This window comes from Chelonoidis abingdonii, chromosome 3 (genome assembly GCF_003597395.2).
Source record: "Chelonoidis abingdonii isolate Lonesome George chromosome 3, CheloAbing_2.0, whole genome shotgun sequence".
NCBI lineage: Eukaryota > Metazoa > Chordata > Testudines > Testudinidae > Chelonoidis > Chelonoidis abingdonii.
The window spans coordinates 139,852,440-139,870,434 of NC_133771.1; the positions used below are offsets into that span (position 1 = coordinate 139,852,440).

General features: G+C 42.6%; 1 protein-coding gene across 3 annotated transcripts in view; it reads right to left on the bottom strand.

The window, feature by feature from the left end:
- The window catches only part of ARID4B (AT-rich interaction domain 4B), a 189,393-nt gene that overhangs the window by 132,997 nt on the left and 38,401 nt on the right, over window positions 1-17,995 (bottom strand). For all 3 annotated transcript variants that reach the window (XM_075064167.1, XM_075064164.1, XM_075064166.1), the window contains exons 3-4: window positions 14,828-14,938; window positions 1,815-1,880 (exon numbers count right to left, since the gene is read on the bottom strand). In XM_075064167.1, coding sequence (XP_074920268.1) covers window positions 1,815-1,880; window positions 14,828-14,938 — 177 coding nt within the window. The remainder of the gene's footprint in view (window positions 1-1,814; window positions 1,881-14,827; window positions 14,939-17,995) is intronic.

The following is a 17,995-nucleotide window of genomic DNA, read 5'->3' on the forward strand; positions in this document are numbered from 1 at the left end:
ACTGAGTGCTCACATCCCCTTCATCTCCAAAGGATGCAATATGAAGATCAAGAAACTGAGAGCACTAGAAGCCTAGTCTCCCCACTAGTCTTTGCAAAAGACAAATCATGTCAACCATTTTTGCTTTGCAGTCTCCTTCAGTACTGTTCCACTACTACTCATGCCTTCTGGCCACTTTTATTTTTCCCTTTACTATCCTATCTGCTTCTGTGTTTTGTTGAACACAGAGGGAAGTGTAGGCCTATGAGGTAGAGGTAAGAAGCAGTTTTTCTTTCATCAAACTACACTTAACTGGAAAATCTGAGCCAGTAGGATCTTCTTTAAAAAAGGCTGTCACAAAAGGCTTCAAGAGGAAGATTATCTGATTACCTGAATTGGTATCTGAAACCTGAAGTCCATATAAACTGATTTACACTGAAATATTAAAGTTGAAAGAATGTGACTAATGTGTATTTTATATTTTGACAAATTCCTGTACTTAAACTTTGGCAAGTGGTCATAGTTGTACTGCTTACAAAAGCCCCATCCCTAAAACATAAGTTAATTCTCCCACTACTATAAAAGTCTTTACTTCTAGTAACAATTGAGTAAACTGACTCAGTAAAATAGTCAACAACACCTATTTCTTTAAAATTCCTTGCCTGTAGTGTGGAAGGCCTTAAGAGTGTCTTGTTGCACTGTTTAGTTTTTAAAAATTCAACTAGTCAATGTGTGATGTTCACCTAGGATTACTGGCTTGGTTCCTCTTGTAAGGTTGGTGACCAGTATATGATCATTGGTAAGCAGTTTGATTGACTGTTTCTGCATCAGCTTTAGCCAGAAAGCTGGCTAGTTTGCTGACATCCAGCTACTGAATGGTTTCTGAGACTTTTTCAGTATTTAAAAACCTTCAAGCCTTGTGACATGCCAATTCTCAATTCTGGCTCAGTATATATGCACAAAGCTTCAACAAAAGTTAGGGCATAAGCATGTCAGTCTTAGTTCTCGCCATGCTGGCAGGACCCAACCCTATTAAAAGTTGTGAATAAACATGATTTACTTTCATAATCTAGAGAGCATTTAGCCCTGAACTAAACAAAGTGGATAGAGATTTTAAAATCTGTAAGGAGAGGTTTAAACTAGTGCAAATGCCTGTGAATACTAAAATCAATTTAACATTGACTTATCAATTTAACATCTCGTGATCTGGTAGAGAATGAAGTGGAGAACTAATAGGTGTGACTCTAAGATTTTTACAGGGAAACAGGGACATCCCTCATGTTCTTAAGGAGCCCACACAAAAACGGAAATTGGGTGTGTGATTTGCAATTACTCCACTTCTGGGAGGAAGGCACCAAAACGTCTGCAAGCTGGTCAAAAAAGATTTCCGACCAAGCACTTCAACTGAGGAACCAGCTTTGTTTTCTCCCCTGGTAGAAGGGTAGAAATCTTAAATGAATCGGCTAGAACTACTTAATATTCAGGGTGATGGCTAGTTTCTTGTTAACCTCTCCCTGTGGTTAGCAGAGAATCTGCTAAACAAATGACCTTTATACCTTGTCACTCTACATTGGCAGTGCTGGGTTTCGCTCTTTGCAATGGGCAATGGAACGGGCTTATGTCATGGCAGGACTGTATGTTCAGACCAGCCACAGATTACCATATCATACCCTACATATTTAAAAACTCTTTAAATTCTCATCCCTATAGAAAGACTTCTATCTTGCTAATCAGTATTGCCAAAAAAGAAAAAAGTGTAACCTTAAATAGGCATAACTATCGAAACATTTTGATAAATGACTTTGAATTCTACTGAAATTCAAAAAATGTATTACCTTTAATGGGCCCTTTATGTGGTCATCCTGCACTTCCACTGTTGAAGAATCATGTCTAAATGTTACCTAGAAAATATAATTCAACTAACAATCACTTGATACAGTTTAGCAGCGTAAGTACATGAAAGCGTAAGTACTCCTTTTTCTCTAATTCTCATCTTGCATTCAACCACCCTCCTGTAGCTGTTCAATTTGCTGAAGCTCTGTCACTCTGATATTTTTGTTTTACAAGATAACTTTAAACACTTCCAAGAAGTTATTTTGCAAGTGACCTTGATGCAAAGAAACACTTTTAAAAAAACAAACTTTGCATAGATTTTAACTGGTGCAATCTAAAATGGTTGATCAGTCAAATAAAAGGATAAAGTCAACATATTTAGACCCAAAACATAGTCCTTAAAGCAATGGTTTTATTTAAATTTATAACTTTAAAAAAATAGCTTCAGATTGTACTCCTGGCCTCAGTTTATGGTTCTACAATCATACTTCTGTTTTGTTTCTCTCTCCATTGTTGAGTGAAAGATACATGTAAAACAGAGGAAACTCTGCAGGGAAGTGGTAAAAGTGGCTATAGACAACATGCTGCCAAATGCACAAGCTGAACAGAATTCTCTAGCCTCTCAGTTGGTGATCTTAAGTGTTACTTGTAACAGTCAGGCTTTGCCTATGCTGCCACTTAAAAAAAGCCCCACCCGAAAGACAAAAGTTTTGCCGCCAGCAGCGCTCTGCTGTTGACAACGCGACTGCCCTGCTCATAAGAGGTGGAATTATTTGTCAGCAAAAGTGCCGACAAACAGCATTTACACTGCACAATTTTTAAGCTAAAAGCTGTGTAATGTAGACAAAGCCTAGGTAAACTTTCAGAGGAGTGTTAAGTTGTCATTGTCCCGTTAAAGGTAAATACCATGCAGACTTCTTGGAGGATTGTTTGGGTATAAGGCAACAATGCTTTATTCTATCCGTGCATTCATAAGTTGCTCAGGGGGGAAATACTCAGGTAAGCTAGAGTTAATTTTTTTTTTGGTAGGTAGGAAATCATGAGTAGTGCAGTTTTCTAAATTGCAAACACTAAAACATTTAAATAGACTTTATGAAGCCCAGAAATCCATAGTTCAGGTGAATCAAACTACTTTGCATTCTGACTCTTCATACTGAGTGTCACTGGACTGGCACCTTGACACTAAGCACCCAGTATTCACACCATACATACAATTGCAATAATCTTTGTACAAAATATGCCTTGAGGTATCATTTAAAAACTAATAACTCACTGATCATTAGTATTCTTGCGTAAATGTATGTGCGCTGTGGGTATTAAGAGTTATGATTAAGGCTGTGAGTTTGTCATGGAGGTCATGGAAGTCACGGATTCTGTGACTTTCCGTGACCTCTGTGACTTTTGCAGCGGCAGTCTCTGGCCACCGCGCCCCCTCCACCCCAGCAGCAGAATTTGGGTGTGGAGGGGTTGGGATACAGGACAGGGTGAGGCAAGCTCTGAGCGGTGCTTACCTGGGGGACTCCACAGAAGCAGTGACATCCCCCTCACTCAGCTCCTAGGTGAAGGTGTGGCCAGGCAGCTCTGCACACTGCCTCCGCCTGGAGGCACCGCCCCTGCAGCTCCCACTGGTCGTGGTTCCTGGCCGATAGGAGATGTGAAGCCTCTGCTCTGGGAGGAGGCAGCATACAGAGCTTCCTGGCCACGCCTCCCCTTAGGAGCTGAGTGAGGGGGATGTTGCTGCTTCTAGGGAGCCCCTGGGAAAACACCACCCAGAACCCACCTCACCCCATTCTGTGCCCTAAACCACTGCCCCTCCCACACCCAAACTCTGCTGCTGCTAGGGAGCGGGAGGTGCTGAACCAGGTAGGGAGCCTGCCAGCCTCACCAACCCCAACTCCCCAGCACCCGCTGCCACCCCGCCTCTCCTTAGCACCCGGGCTGCCCTCCTCCAGCACCTGCAGAGCCCCTGGGCAGCCTCTCCCTCCCCCAAGTTTTAGTCACGGGTATATAGTAAAAGCCATGGACAGGTCACAGGCTTACCATGAATTTTTGTTTACTGCCTATGACCTGTCTGAGACTTTTACTAAAAATAACCACGACTAAAACATAGCCTTAGTTATGAATATATACTAGAATTATGACTGAAGTGTGTTTTAAACCAGGCATGCCAGGAGGAGTTGGTAAACAGGTGTGAACTAGACAAAGAAATCTGTTTTCCCAACCTGGGAGTTACTTCCAAATACTTTGAAAGACCATGAGAATGTATTTACATATTACCTGAACAGACCCATCAAGCTAACAAGGGATGGAGGCAAATCTGATACTAACAAATGGGGGAGGAGACAGCATGGTGTCTACACCCAGCTGGAGAGAGAGAGGTTTGGTCTGGGTTTGATCTTTCAAAGAATATGCTGTAAAGATTTACTAGTCTATACAGATAGAGGGTAAACCTCAACTGAATCAGAAGATTATACACTTTTATAGTACAGTAATATTGTATACAGGGTGAGGTTCCTTCTCACAGCCTATGACGTGCTGATGATTAATACCGTGAATTGTATGTATTAACACCATATAAAGAATTATGGATATTCACTGATATTAGGTTGCATAGTTTTCCCAGCTATTTACCTGTCTCCTACATAAATTAAGAATGGTGGCATCAAACAATGGAAGCTCCATTTACCTGCAGGGGATGGGAAGCCCACAGGAAGGAAAAAACAGCATGAGATCATCCTGCCTCTTGAAAAAAAAAGTCACTTAACTTTGGAAGATAAGCAGGGTGGATAAAAACCAATGATTTAAATATTTTTTTTAATTGGATTTTTTTGATAAAATGCTTTTTGAGGAAAAAACCTATCTAAAGATAGCTTTAATTAAGATACGTTATAGCTCAAACACATCTCATCATGGAATAGGGACTTTCTTTAAAACATCATCAGCAAACATATTTCTTGAATGGTTAAGCTTTAGCTCTTTGGCATCCATTACTAGACAGACACAAGAGACCAGCACTCTTAGGCCTGGTCTGTGCTACGATTTTAGGTGGAATTTAGCGGCATTACCTCAATTTAAGCCTGGACCTGTCCACATGACGAAGCCCTTTTTTTTCCAACTTAAAGGGCTCTTTAAATCGATTTCTTTACTCCACCTCCGACGACATTGCCGGGTCGAATCTGGGGTAGTGTGGACGCAATTCAACGGTGTTGGCCTCCAGGGGCTATCCCAGAGTGCTCCATTGTGACCACTCTGGACAGCGCTCTCAACTCAGATGCACTGGCCAGGTTAGACAGGAAAAGGCCCGCAAACTTTTGAATTTCATTTCCTGTTTGGACAGCGTGGTGAGCTGATCAGCAGAGGTGACCATGCAGAGCTCATCAGCATGATGTGCACATTGCCGGGTCAATTTCTTGTTTTGATCCATTACATCTATCTTTTACATCTTAGGCTAGCAGCAGACGGTGCAGTAAGACTGCTAGCCATCGTCATCTCCTGGGTGCTCGGCAGAAGATGAGAATGACCTGGCTAAGTCACTCCCATGTCCGCCCAGATGCCCCGACCGACCTCACTGAGGTTGGCTAAAAGAGCACCCAGGAGTATGACGATGATGGCTACCAGTCGTACTGCACCGTCTGCTGCCAAAAGGCAATGAGCTGCTACTGTGTAGCAATGCAGTCCCACATCTGCCAGCACTCAGGAGACGTACGGTGACAGTGAGCTGAGCAGGCTCCATGCTTGCCATGGTATGGCATCTGCTCAGGTAACCCAGAAAAAAAGGCGTGAAACGATTGTCTGCTGTTGCTTTCACGGAGGGAAGGAGGGAGACAGGGGCCTGACGACATGTACCCAGAACCACCTGCTACACTGTTTTTGCACTATCAGGCATTAGGATCTCAACCCAGAATTCCAATGGGCAGCAGACACTGTGGGAACTGTGGGGCAGCTACCCACAGCTACCCACAATGCAATGCTCTGGAAGTCGACACTAGCCTCAGTACTGTGGACGCAGTCCACTGACTTAATGCATTTAGAGCATTTTGTGTGGGGATACACAAAATCAACTGTATAAAAACTATTTCTAAAAAAATGACTTCTATAAATTCGACCTAATTTCGTAGTGTAGACGTAACCTTAGGAACTGAGAAAGATGGGCCCTTCAACCAAAGCGGGGTTGAAGTCTTTGGAACTAAATATAGGTAAGAAACCTGTTTAGGCAAAGTCAGCCCTTGTGCTTTTGCAGAATTTTCTGACTGAGAAAAAGTCAGCCATGGCTAGGAAGAAGGGAGACTGGTGAGAGGAGTCATCTTGCACAAAGCCTGTATCTTGCTAGATGAAGTTTCAGACTTTTAGATGCATGTTTTCACTTTCTGGGGGGTTGTAATCCTTTCTAACTTTATTCTTTTTACTTGGCATCACTTAATCTATGTCCTGTTAATAAATTTTATTTTTATTATAAACCAACTCAGTGCACTATTTAAATGAAGGAGCGTATTTACCCCAATTAAAGTATTGAGCAGTGATATGCTTTTGTGTCTTCAGAGGAACAATATAGTTCGTTTGTTCCTCTAAACTGTTCGGAAGAGGGCTGGACATTGCAGAGCACATGATTTTGGGGAAATCTGGGTCAGGGGTGTGTGTGTTACCTTGCAGTTGTAACCAAGACTGGTGGAAGCTAAAGCGGGACTGTAGACAGGCTGCTGGGGTCAGAGCTGCTGAACCAGGGCTGTCTAGTGCACAGACACTGGAGCTGTGATCTGCATGCCTGAAGGCTGGTTGTGAGCATCCCAGGCTGGGAGCTACAGCAGCAAAGCACTGACAGACACAAAGGGTAGCACAGCAAGCGGTGATACAACCTCTTACTGGCCTGGATTTACACCCTCAAACCCTGTCACACATACCCACTGCACTTTCTATAAAATGGAAATATTCTGACACAAGTAGCTTTCTTAAAGACTAATTCTTAACCCATATTTGTAAAGCTTGGAGAAACTCAAATATTATGGTTCCTGTATAAGTATGAATGATAGGATGGATCCCTTGTACTTCAACATGCAAGTGGTTTAGTTTCAGGTGTGGCTGTTTAGGACTGTAGTTCCAGACAAAGGAGGTATCTGGACAGTTCTTACACACTAGAACAGGAGTGGGCAAACTTTTGGGCCCAAGGGCCACACTGGGGTTGCAAAACTTTATGAAGGGCCAGGTAGGGAAGGCTGTGTCTCCCCAAACAGCCTGGCACCCGCCCACCATCCGCCCCCTCCCACTTCCCACCCCCTGACTGCCCCCCTCAGAGTCCCCAACCCATCCAAAACCCCGCTCCCTGTCCTCTGACTGCCCACACTCCAGCCCCTGACAGGCCCCCTGGGACTCCCATGCCTATCCATCCCTCTCTCCCGGTCCCCATCCCCTGAACCTCCCCAGAATCTCCACCTTATCCAACCACCCCCTACTCCCTGTTCCCTGACCGCCCCCTGGGACCCCACCCCCATCCAATTGCCCCCTCCTCCCTGTCCCCTGGCTGGCCCTCAGGACCTCCTACCCTTATCCAACGCCACCACTCCCTGCCCTCTTACCATGACGCTCAGAGTGGCAGGACTGGCTTATTGGAAAGCCTGGGAGGTTGGCAGGCACAAGCTGCACAGCCCGGAACGAGCAGCAGGCCAGAGTGCTCCCTGCACAGCAGCGTGACTGCATATGAAGGGGAACAGCAGTGGAGGGGCCGGGGGGTAGCCTCCATGGCCGGGAGCTCAGGGACGGGCAGGATGGTCCCGTGGGCCGGATGTGGCCCGCAGGCCACAGTTTGCCCACCTCTGCACTAGAAACACCATGCTCACCAGGAGGAACTTAGACTGTTGTATCCTTACAAAAGGGTAAGGGAAGGAAGATAGTCATGAAGTTATCTGTATATCAGAGGGGTAGCCGTGTTAGTCTGGATCTGTAAAAGCAGCAGAGAATCCTGTGGCACCTTATAAACTAACAGACGTTTTGGAGCATGAGCTTTCGTGGGTGAATACCCACTTCGTCAGATGCATCTGATGAAGTGGGTATTCACCCACGAAAGCTCATGCTCCAAAACATCTGTTAGTCTATAAGGTGCCACAGGATTCTCTGCTGCTTTTATCTGTATATATAACACTGTATTGGGGTTTTTTATAATTCAGTGCTGATGTACCAACAACTAATGGTCCAGGACCTCAACATGCAGGAGGCCTTGTGTCTAATGCTAACAAAATAGTTAAAGAAACAACCACCCCGTGCCAGAGATTTTGGACGAAAAAAACTAACTTTTTTTAAAAATTAAGTTTCTAGCCTTTACTGCTGGGAAGGAAATTACTTTAGCAATGGTGTGTCAAGTCTGTAACTGAACTAGCTGAAAAATAGCTCAAAGTATGAACTTCCCTCATTCATCTTAATTAAGCACTAACTGAAGCCTAATTAAGATTATTTACATATCATAACTATTTAAAAAATGATCACTAAAAACATCCAACTAACATGCTTAGCTTTGGGTGCAGCAGTTTATATTGGGGATAGGATAAAGAGGGGAGAACTGCCATATTCGTTGGGTAAAACTAAGTTCAGGCCCAACACTGTCTGGTGGGAGGGGGGAAGAAATGAGCCACCATCTCCACTCCAAAAGCCTCTGCTTCCTGAATCATGAAACTTCTCTGCCTCTTACACATTTTAGAAGTCCAAACTGCTCCAAATCTCAGCTGTCTCTCACTTCTATTTCTATAATACGATTGCACTGTTACAAAATTCTGTAGCACCCGTAAGACTTGGGGGAAGTGTAAAAGTGAGACATTCTAAAAATGACTTCAATACTACTAACAAAAAATACTGAACTGATAATTTGCTTTAATATTTAATTCAGTTTACTGAGTTGAATGGAAGTTGATGCAGAAATAATGGTTCTTTGTTGAAAAACTTAAATTATGTTAAGTTCTTGTGCCTTTTATATAGATTTTTTTATACAAGACCATACAATCACCTCTAGAAATACACCACTAAGTTAAATGGGGAGGAGAGGAAAAGAGAACAGCTAAAACTACTTATTATATATCAAGTAAGTCATTTCTACCCCTGAAAAGCCTGTTGCTCTTCCCACATGAATTATGTAAAGTAGACCATGCTGATGACATTTAAACAGAATCTGCAAGCTAAAATTCATGTTATAAAGATAATTTTGATTTCCCTGGTAAGGAAGGTAGAATTGCTTAAAATGAAGATGACTCCCTTACATGTGATAGGAGACTGGAGTAGAGGCTACAAACGACTGGGAAATATGCAGCAAGCAGGCTACCAAAAACTTCAGAAGTCAGTTGGTGATGAAAAATTCCCATACGGCCAAGTGTCAGCTGAAAATCTTAAAAAATCAAAAGTGTGCCAGAAAGAGTTGAATAACTTTTGGGAAAATTAGGAGTCACTGTTAGATTAAAGAACTTTTTTAATTCCTTATTTGTTAAACATCTCAACCTTAAAATAGACTTAGGAACATCACTGTTTTACTTTAGTCTATTTTAACTTCTTGTATTGCTGTAGCACTTAAATGTCCCAAATAGGTACTGGGACTCTATTGTCCCAGACTGCATAAATGGGTAGTGAAGAGACAGTCACTGCCCCAAGAAGCTAACAATCATGGTAGTTCGGACCATAAAGATAAGTTAGTATCATCTACTTATAGTAAGTTTCTGGCCTATTTCACTTTCAGGTTTTTATGCACTAGCACAGTGTGGTTGAACTGATGCAGTGAAATCTGTATAAAGCTACCACTCAAGGAAAATATTACTTAGTGGTAGTGGCTATTTATCACGGAAGGCTGGAAACCTTACAGAAACTGCAAGTCAAGATTTTTATTTTACTTTTAACACAATTACTGTACTTAATTTATACTTAATAGTTTTAAACTCAATCATGCTGTTAAAGAAATAACGAGCAAATGCCATTTAAAATATCACTACCAGAATGAAAAATATAAGGAGCCTTTAAGTAAGTTAAGAAAAACAAAAACAAAACTCAGCCTAGAAAGTGATCTGTAACTATGATTCCATTGTGTTAATCATATAAAAACTAATGAGAGGAGTTAAGACCTTCCCACAGGATCTAAAGGCAATGGTAGTTCAACGGGTCAGGGCAGTACTCTTCTTGTACACATGTTGCAGGCAGATCTGACCAGAGCATGTATGCAGGCTTCGGCAACTCTCCACAGGTTACAGTGTAGCAGATCATTGTATGGAGGGTTCAAGTGGAGTTACTTTTTCATAGGTGCTTATCACATTCACAAGACAGTTGGTGGAGATGGAGTCACTTCACCCTACTGCATCCTTTGGTCCTGTTATGACTGCACCTGTCACAATCATGCACATCAACATCTCAGATTAACTAAACTGTAGTTTATTGCCCCTTGTGTTGAATTCTGCCTCAGCCTATATGAACCTGATATTATCCATACTAAAGTGTCCTTGTAGTTCTTGTATAAAACGGTTTTATTAAGATTTTAACTGGGGCAGGTGGTGGATGTTTTCTGATGTTAATAAAACAAGATAGAGCCAATAAAGACTTATTCTATCACTTCAAGGAGATGCTTCAGGTAATCTTCAGGCAATAAAATCCGTTTTGTGTTAACTTTTTATGGAAGGTCTTCATAGCACATTCTAGTGGGTCTCACTTGTATCCCACCCTCGTTGCCTTTCCTGTGTCTATCATTTCATACAGATCTATAAGGTCAGGGCTGGCACCAGCTTTTTTGCTGCTCCAAGTGGCGAAGGGGAAAAAAAAAAAAAAAAAAAAACAAAGCCACAATCGGCAGCACTTTGGCCGCAGCTCTACCACACCACTTCATTCTTTGGCGACAATTCAGTGGCCAGTCCTTCCCTCCGAGAGAGATTGAGGGACCCACCGCCAAATTGTTGCCGAAGACCAGACGTGCCGCCCCTTTCCATTGGCTGCCCCAAGCACCTGCTCCCTGCACTGGTGCCTGGAGCCGGCCCCGAATAAGGTGTAAGTTTACTCTTTCCACTCATTGTTTGTTCATACGGAGGGCAGTTTCCTTTCACAGAATGTCTAAGCTATTCTGTAAATGCAGTTTTCATAAAGAGGGTCAAATTATATTAAATGCTTAGGGATGCTGGAGGGTTTCCTAACACAGATTTCACTAAGCTGGAGGATAAATTCTTAAACTGTTCATGTTGCAATAACTTCATGAACTGTTCTGTTAGCACTATATTTTGTTAAAGTTTTTTTAAAACACATCCTACATTTTGGTATAAGTGTTAGCTGTCTACCATTATAACAGACACCAGTTGAGAGCCCAAGGCAGTGGCTGTCTATACAGAGCTAAGTCATGCAACTGGAGTCAAACACTTTATAATCTAAGGCCTGGTCTACACTACACGTTTAAACCGATTTTAGCAGCGTTAAACCGATTTAACACTGTACCCGTCCACACTACAAGGCTCTTTATATCGATATAAAGGGCTCTTTAAATCGGTTTCTGCACTCCTCCCCGACGAGAGGAGTAGCGTTAAAATCCGTATTACCATATCGGATTAGGGTTAGTGTGGCCACAAATCGATGGTATTGGCCTCCGGGCGGTATCCCACAGTGCACCACTGTGACCGCTCTGGAAAGCAATCTGAACTCGGATGGTGTGGCCAGGTAAACAGGAAAAGCCCCGAGAAATTTAGATTTTCATTTCCTGTTTGCCCAGCGTGGAGCTCTGATCAACACGTGTGGCAATGCAGTCCCAAATCCAAAAAGAGCTTCAGCATGGACCGTACGGGAGATACTGGATCTGATCGCTGTATGAGGAAACAAATCTGTTCTATCAAAGCTCCGTTACAGAAGACGAAATGCCAAAGCGTTTGAAAAAAATCTCCAGGCTACACAGTGCTGCATAACAAGCGTAACGGGAAGCCAGAGACTCAAATGGACGCTCATGGAGGGAGGGGTACTGAGGACTCCAGCTATCCCACAGTCCACAGCAGTCTCCGAAAGTATTTGCATTCTTGGCTGAGCTCCCAATGCCTGTAGGTTCAAACACATTGTCCGGCATGGTTCAGGGAATAGCTCCTCAATTTACTCCCCCCCCACCACCACGTGAAAGAAAAGGGAAAGAAATCGTTTCTTGACTTCTTTCAATGTCACCCTATGTCTACTGAATGCTGCTGGTAGACGCGATGCTGCAGCAGTGAAGCGCAGTATTCGCTCCTCTCCCCTCCACCGTGGCAGATGGTGCAGTAGGACTGGTAACGTCCTTATCAACCCATGAGTGCTCCAATGCTTGATGAACTGCTGATATGACCCCTGGCTGGCCTGAGGGCAGAGGCCGGGGCGGGAGGGGGGGGTTGCCTGGGTAAAAATAGGAATGATTCCTGGTCATTCCCAGTAGATGGGACAGAACGGCTGGTAACCGTCTTCATCATAGCAACTGGGGCTGAGCTTCAATCAGCCCCCTCCCTTCATGTGTAAAGAAAAGATTCTGTACTGCCTGGACTATCATAGCAGTGGGATGCTGGGCTCCTCTCCCCACACCGCTTTAATGTCCTGCCTGGACTACTGTCATAGCACCGGGAGGCTGCCTCCCCTGACATTTATCTCATTTACTAAAAAATCAGTGTTTCTTATTCCTGCATTTCTTTATAACTTCATGACACAAATGGGGGGGACACTGCCACGGTAGCCCAGGAAGGTTGGGGGAGGAGGGAAGCAACAGGGTGGGTTGTGTGCAGGGGCACCCCCAACCGTGAATGGCATGTAGCTCATCATTTCTGCGGGATCTGACACGAGCAGCTGTGCTCTCTGATACACTGGTTCTCTAGTACACTTGCCCATATTCTAGGCAGGACTGACTCTATTTTTAGAAATCCATAAAGGAGGGATTGACTCGGGGAGTCATTCCCAGTTTTGCTTTTGCGCCCCTGCCGATCTCAGCCAGGGGCACCCATGATAGCAGGCAGACAGTACAGAGGACAGATAACCGTCATCTCATTGCCAATTTACCCTGGCAGCAGACGGTACAGAACGACTGGTAACCGTCTCTGCTATCATGCAAAAGCAAATGAATGCTGCTGTGTAGCGCTGAAAGGAGTAATCGCCTCTGTCCGCGCATCCAGTACACATGGTGCAGGTGACTGTAAAAAAAAAAAAAATGCTGAACGGGCTCCATGGTTGCCGTGCTATGGCGTCTGCCAGGGCAATCCAGGGAAAAAGGGCGTGAAAATGATTGTCCTGCCCCTTTGCTTTCCTACCGGAGGAAGGAATGACTGACGACATTTACCCAGAACCAACCCGCAACAATGATTTTTGCCCCATCAGGCCACTGGGCTCTCAACCAGAATTCTAAGGGGCAGTGGACTGACTGCGGGAGGCTAATGGCGATAGCTGCAGGATAGCTAAGCTACCCACAGTGCAACGCGTCCAGAAATTACCGCTAGCTAGCCTCGGACCATGGACACACACCATCGAATTAATGTGCTTAGCGTGGCCACGTGCACTCGACTTTATACAATCTGTTTTATAAAACCGGTTTATGTAAAATTGGAATAATCCCGTAGTGTAGACGTACCCAAAGTCAGTAACTGCAGGAAACAGTCAAGTGCTCACTACAACAACGATGAAAACTTAATTTGGTGTTTCATTTATTCCAACCATGCAACTCAATGGAGGGATCTAGTAGGGATCAAGAGCACTTATGGAAAAGCTCAGTACTGTAATATTATGCTCCTAGATTTCAGCTGAGCTATAGTGTGAAAATATTTTCTTGAAGATTTGTTATTCAATAAAGTGTTTTGTCAAAAGAGCTCAGATGCAATTTAGCAACAGATAGTATTACAGCACTGAGTTTTCCTTAATTCTTGATCCCTCCTAGCTTTCTCCACTGAGGAGGCACTTTCCTAGTACAATTATTCAAACACACAAACTTAGATGATCGATAATAGACTTAACTGCTCAAGACAAGTCCAGAAGTTGCCCTCTATACTTCTAGTTGTATTTTAACTAGTTTATAATAGTCTTTAAAAGCTATACCGAGTATTCCCTCTACAACATGCAGATAGACTGTATCTGATTTATATTGATTGCATCAACTATCAACAGGACAGCTTAGGGATAAGGAAGGAATTCCTGTCCACATATGAATAGCATTTAACAGTTAACTAGATGCTTCATCTGAAGATGGGAGAGGCTTCCCCTTTCTCTGAAGCAGTAATAGTCTGCTAGATGGTAAAGTCATGTGTTCCTAAAAAGCACTGCCATAAACCTATGGAAAAATAATTGTAAAATGAACAAGGAGTCTGGTGGCACCTTAAAGACTAACCGATTTATTTGGGCATAAGCTTTTGTAGGTAAAAAACCCATGTCTTCAGATGCATGGAGTGAAAACTATAGGTTCAGGCATTATTATACTGACATATTCTTCTCCTTCTCTTGATGTGTCAGTACAATAATGCCTGCATCTGTAATTTTCACTCTATGCATCTGAAGAAGTGGGTTTTATTTATGCCCAAATAAATCTGTTAGTCTTTAAGGTGTCACCGGACTCCTTGTTGTTTTTGTGGATACAGACTAACATGGCTACCCCAGGATACTTGTAAAATGAACTACATCTCATCTTAAGGCTTGTCTATATGAACAGTTAGTACATGGCAAGTTGGAATGTAAAAGCATGTCTTTCACAGTGGAAGCAGATAAAATACATCAGGGAACCTTTAATGAGCACCAGCAGGGTCCACATAGACCACAGTGTGGGAGGCAGGCATAAAGAAGCATCACAGGAAGAGCGACTGAAGACATTGCCTGAAGACGAGAAATAGGCATGATGCTCCTGAAGGGATGGTTAGGTAGCACATGCAGGAGCCTTAATGCCACACCTTTTTCAGTGCCAGTCAGCATGGAAAGGGAGTTGAGTAATGGATGAGACTAAGCCCCTTGAGTGTATCATGAGTAAAGTGTATCTGCATGTTATGGCATTCAGAATATCCATGAATTTTTCTGAAAAATTAACAGGAAAACTACATACCTTGACTTTGACGAGTCTTTTTGCTGTCTTGATCTTGGCCTCACAGAAGGCTCCTCTATATTTAGCACTCACATCAGTGCCCACTGTCAAATATGGGGGCTCATCAATGGCCTGGAAGAGAGAGGAACACAAGGGGCTTTTAATCTCCCAAGCACTTCCATGATTATCAATCCTCAAACACAAGATGATTGACATTACAGCTATAGCAGAGACATAATGGCTGTAACAGGGAAAGGGCGGGGACCTCTTCCTACAGTAGTAAGCTTGGTGTTGCTGGGGTAGTGCTCTCAGTAGGTCAACTGTCAGTCTGTTTTAAGTTTGTCAAGTGTGTCCAAAGTCTGTGGTGAATGCTCTTTTGCAGTTAGTAAAAATCTAAATTAGAAAATACCCCCTTAAATTTCTTGCAAACACTGACACCTTTAAAGGTGATAGTGATGTTGACAGCCTCTTTATACCCGTTTCATACCCTCAAACTTTCCTAACTTAAAAAGGTAAATATCAGACTAATAAGATTAATTTATGGAAATGTTGTAGGTCTCATCTGAGCCTACATGACAACTCATGCTTGAACCTATCCAATGTGAACACACATAGGCAGACACATGCTACTGACATCAGCCATTGCTATATCAGTTAGATGGCCATTCCACATATTCCAGTGGAAGGTCTTGGGAACACATGACCATCATACCTAATCTACCTTCTTGGAGCAAGACATACAAATAACTTTTTACTACTGATCCCCAGAAAAGAACCTGAACTTAAAAATATAAATTCCTAGTGTGCTGGGAATGAGCCAGACTGAAGCCCTTGTCTTTCGGGGCTAGAAGAGTACCTTAGCGTTTAAGCCACAAATACATAACACATTTTATATATTCAGTAAGTGTTATAATTTGAGGATATGCTGAATTCTTTATACAGAAGTGGACGAATCCCTGATTCAAGAAAAAAATCAATTCAACCATACCTACAAAACCTAAAGGGGCACTTTATAATGTGTCATCTGGTCTCTGATATAACATATCTTTTTGTTTAATGCCTACTATGCTCACCAAATTAACATTCATTCCTTAAACTCCCCACTAGTTAAAATAGACATTTTATGGCACTGATTAGTCTCAAAACTTCCTCTTAAACTGATATATTATTTCAAGCACGCGCCCTGAATACTTTCAATACACTTAATTTTCCATATTCCAAGCCTTTCCTTTATATAAACTTGATTTCCTATGAAAAGCACCTGTTTCTGCAATCCTGGCACCAATCAAAATTTTTCCCCAGATCTTCTCTTAACAAGGAGTAGGACACATCATTTTAACCAGTCACAAAAAGTTTTCTGCCATGCTTGTGAGCTGGCTAATTGCTTCACAATCTTGAAAGCTCATTGTCTGTAGAGCATAAAGTTTCTGTTAGTTAGGGATTCAGGCCTATAGTCACCCATTGAGATAAATATTGGTGCTGAAGATCAGTTAACATGTGTACAGCACTTTATGCACAGAAAGTGCTGTAAGTATTAAATATTGTGTACCCACTGATGACCAATAAACATTGAACTCGTTTACAGGGACCAACAGATGTATAATTAATGAAGACTGACTGTAGTAAGCATCATTTCCTGTCACTGGGTAAAATAACCCTACTGAAGGAATATTATTGAGGCAGACTGATATCACCATATTAACATTAACTAAGGCCCTAAGCCCCCATGCAGTTCTCCACATACTGGGGGGAAGAGAGGAGTGCCACTTCCACAGCATGCTCACTCACTTCCTTCTAACCTCAGCACCCTATGCTGTGCATAGATTAGAACAAGAGCAAAGGTTTGTTGCCTGATACTTGTTGTATTTTGTAGTGTGCCCAGGTGTTAATTAAGGAATAAACTTATTCCCTCTACATACTGATCAATCTTATACTTCTAAAATCCTGAAGTTTAACTCTACTTAGCATACAATAATTATATATGACATAACATGTTATTAATTATAACCACACAGTAAATGAACAATACACTAAAATCATTGGCTATAGGTGGCGGTCAGAATCTGGTAGGGACCTGCTTCCCTCTCCTTAACCCTCAAGTTCAAAGGGGAACCTTGCCCAAATTACTGCAGACTATCTACAATAACTTCCCCTTCTTCCCTATGGCATTCAGAATCCTTTCCACCTGGACCCCCGTGCGTGTTCTTAGGAGTAGCTGTGGCAGCACAGTGACAGATGCTACAAGAGTCATGCCTTCCAAAGGAGCCACAGTGTGAAGCCTGAAACACTTGGAATCCCACTCCTGCTGGAAGAACTAAAGAGAAACTCAGCTGAACTTTCCCAGTTTACACACTCACATGTAGGAAAGACTTCTGTGTGAGATATGCTATGTGTGCTGCAATAAGTAATTATAACTGTTTTCGACATCTGTTATGACCAGTTAGTTATGTGGAGTTATTTTTCTCAGCATGGACCTGATAATCCAACTTTCCCAAAGTAAAAGCAGTACACACTGATACACCTCTGTGACAGAACGGAAGTCTCTTTAAATAAAAGAGAAATGGTTCTAAAGTCTGTTAGTTAAAACTAAGGTACTTGAGGAATACTGGGCTTATAAAAAGATCATTAAAAACTATCATATTAAATAAATAAATTATAAGATAACAATGTATTAAAGAGCAGCAAAGAGTCCTGTGGTACCTTATAGACTAACAGAAGTTTTGGAGCATGAGTTTTCGTGAGTGAATACCCACTTCGTCGGATGCATGTAATGCATATATAAATGTATTAAATAGCTATGTAATTGGCACCAGCCCTGGGAAGTGTTATGACAAATTACCTATTATAAGTTATGTCACTTTAAGAAGAGCTGTCTGATAGGAGGAGCCTGAAACTTGAAGCTGTCTGCCAGAAGTTTCTCTAACTCACTGATTGAAACCAGAGTATGGCTGCTGCAGCAGGAAACACCTATATTTTCGGTCTGGGATCAGCGAGAAATCCAGGGACTACATTAGATTAAATAAGGATTTTAGTTAAACTAAATTTGTCCTCTTAAGGAGATTGATGGGCAAAGCTGCAGGCAAGGCTTTTCATGACTGATGGCCTGTGGAGAGTAATTTATCGAGCACAGGCCCAAGGGCCTGCTGGAGCTGTGCTTGTAATATGCCATTGGATCTGTGCTTGTGGATA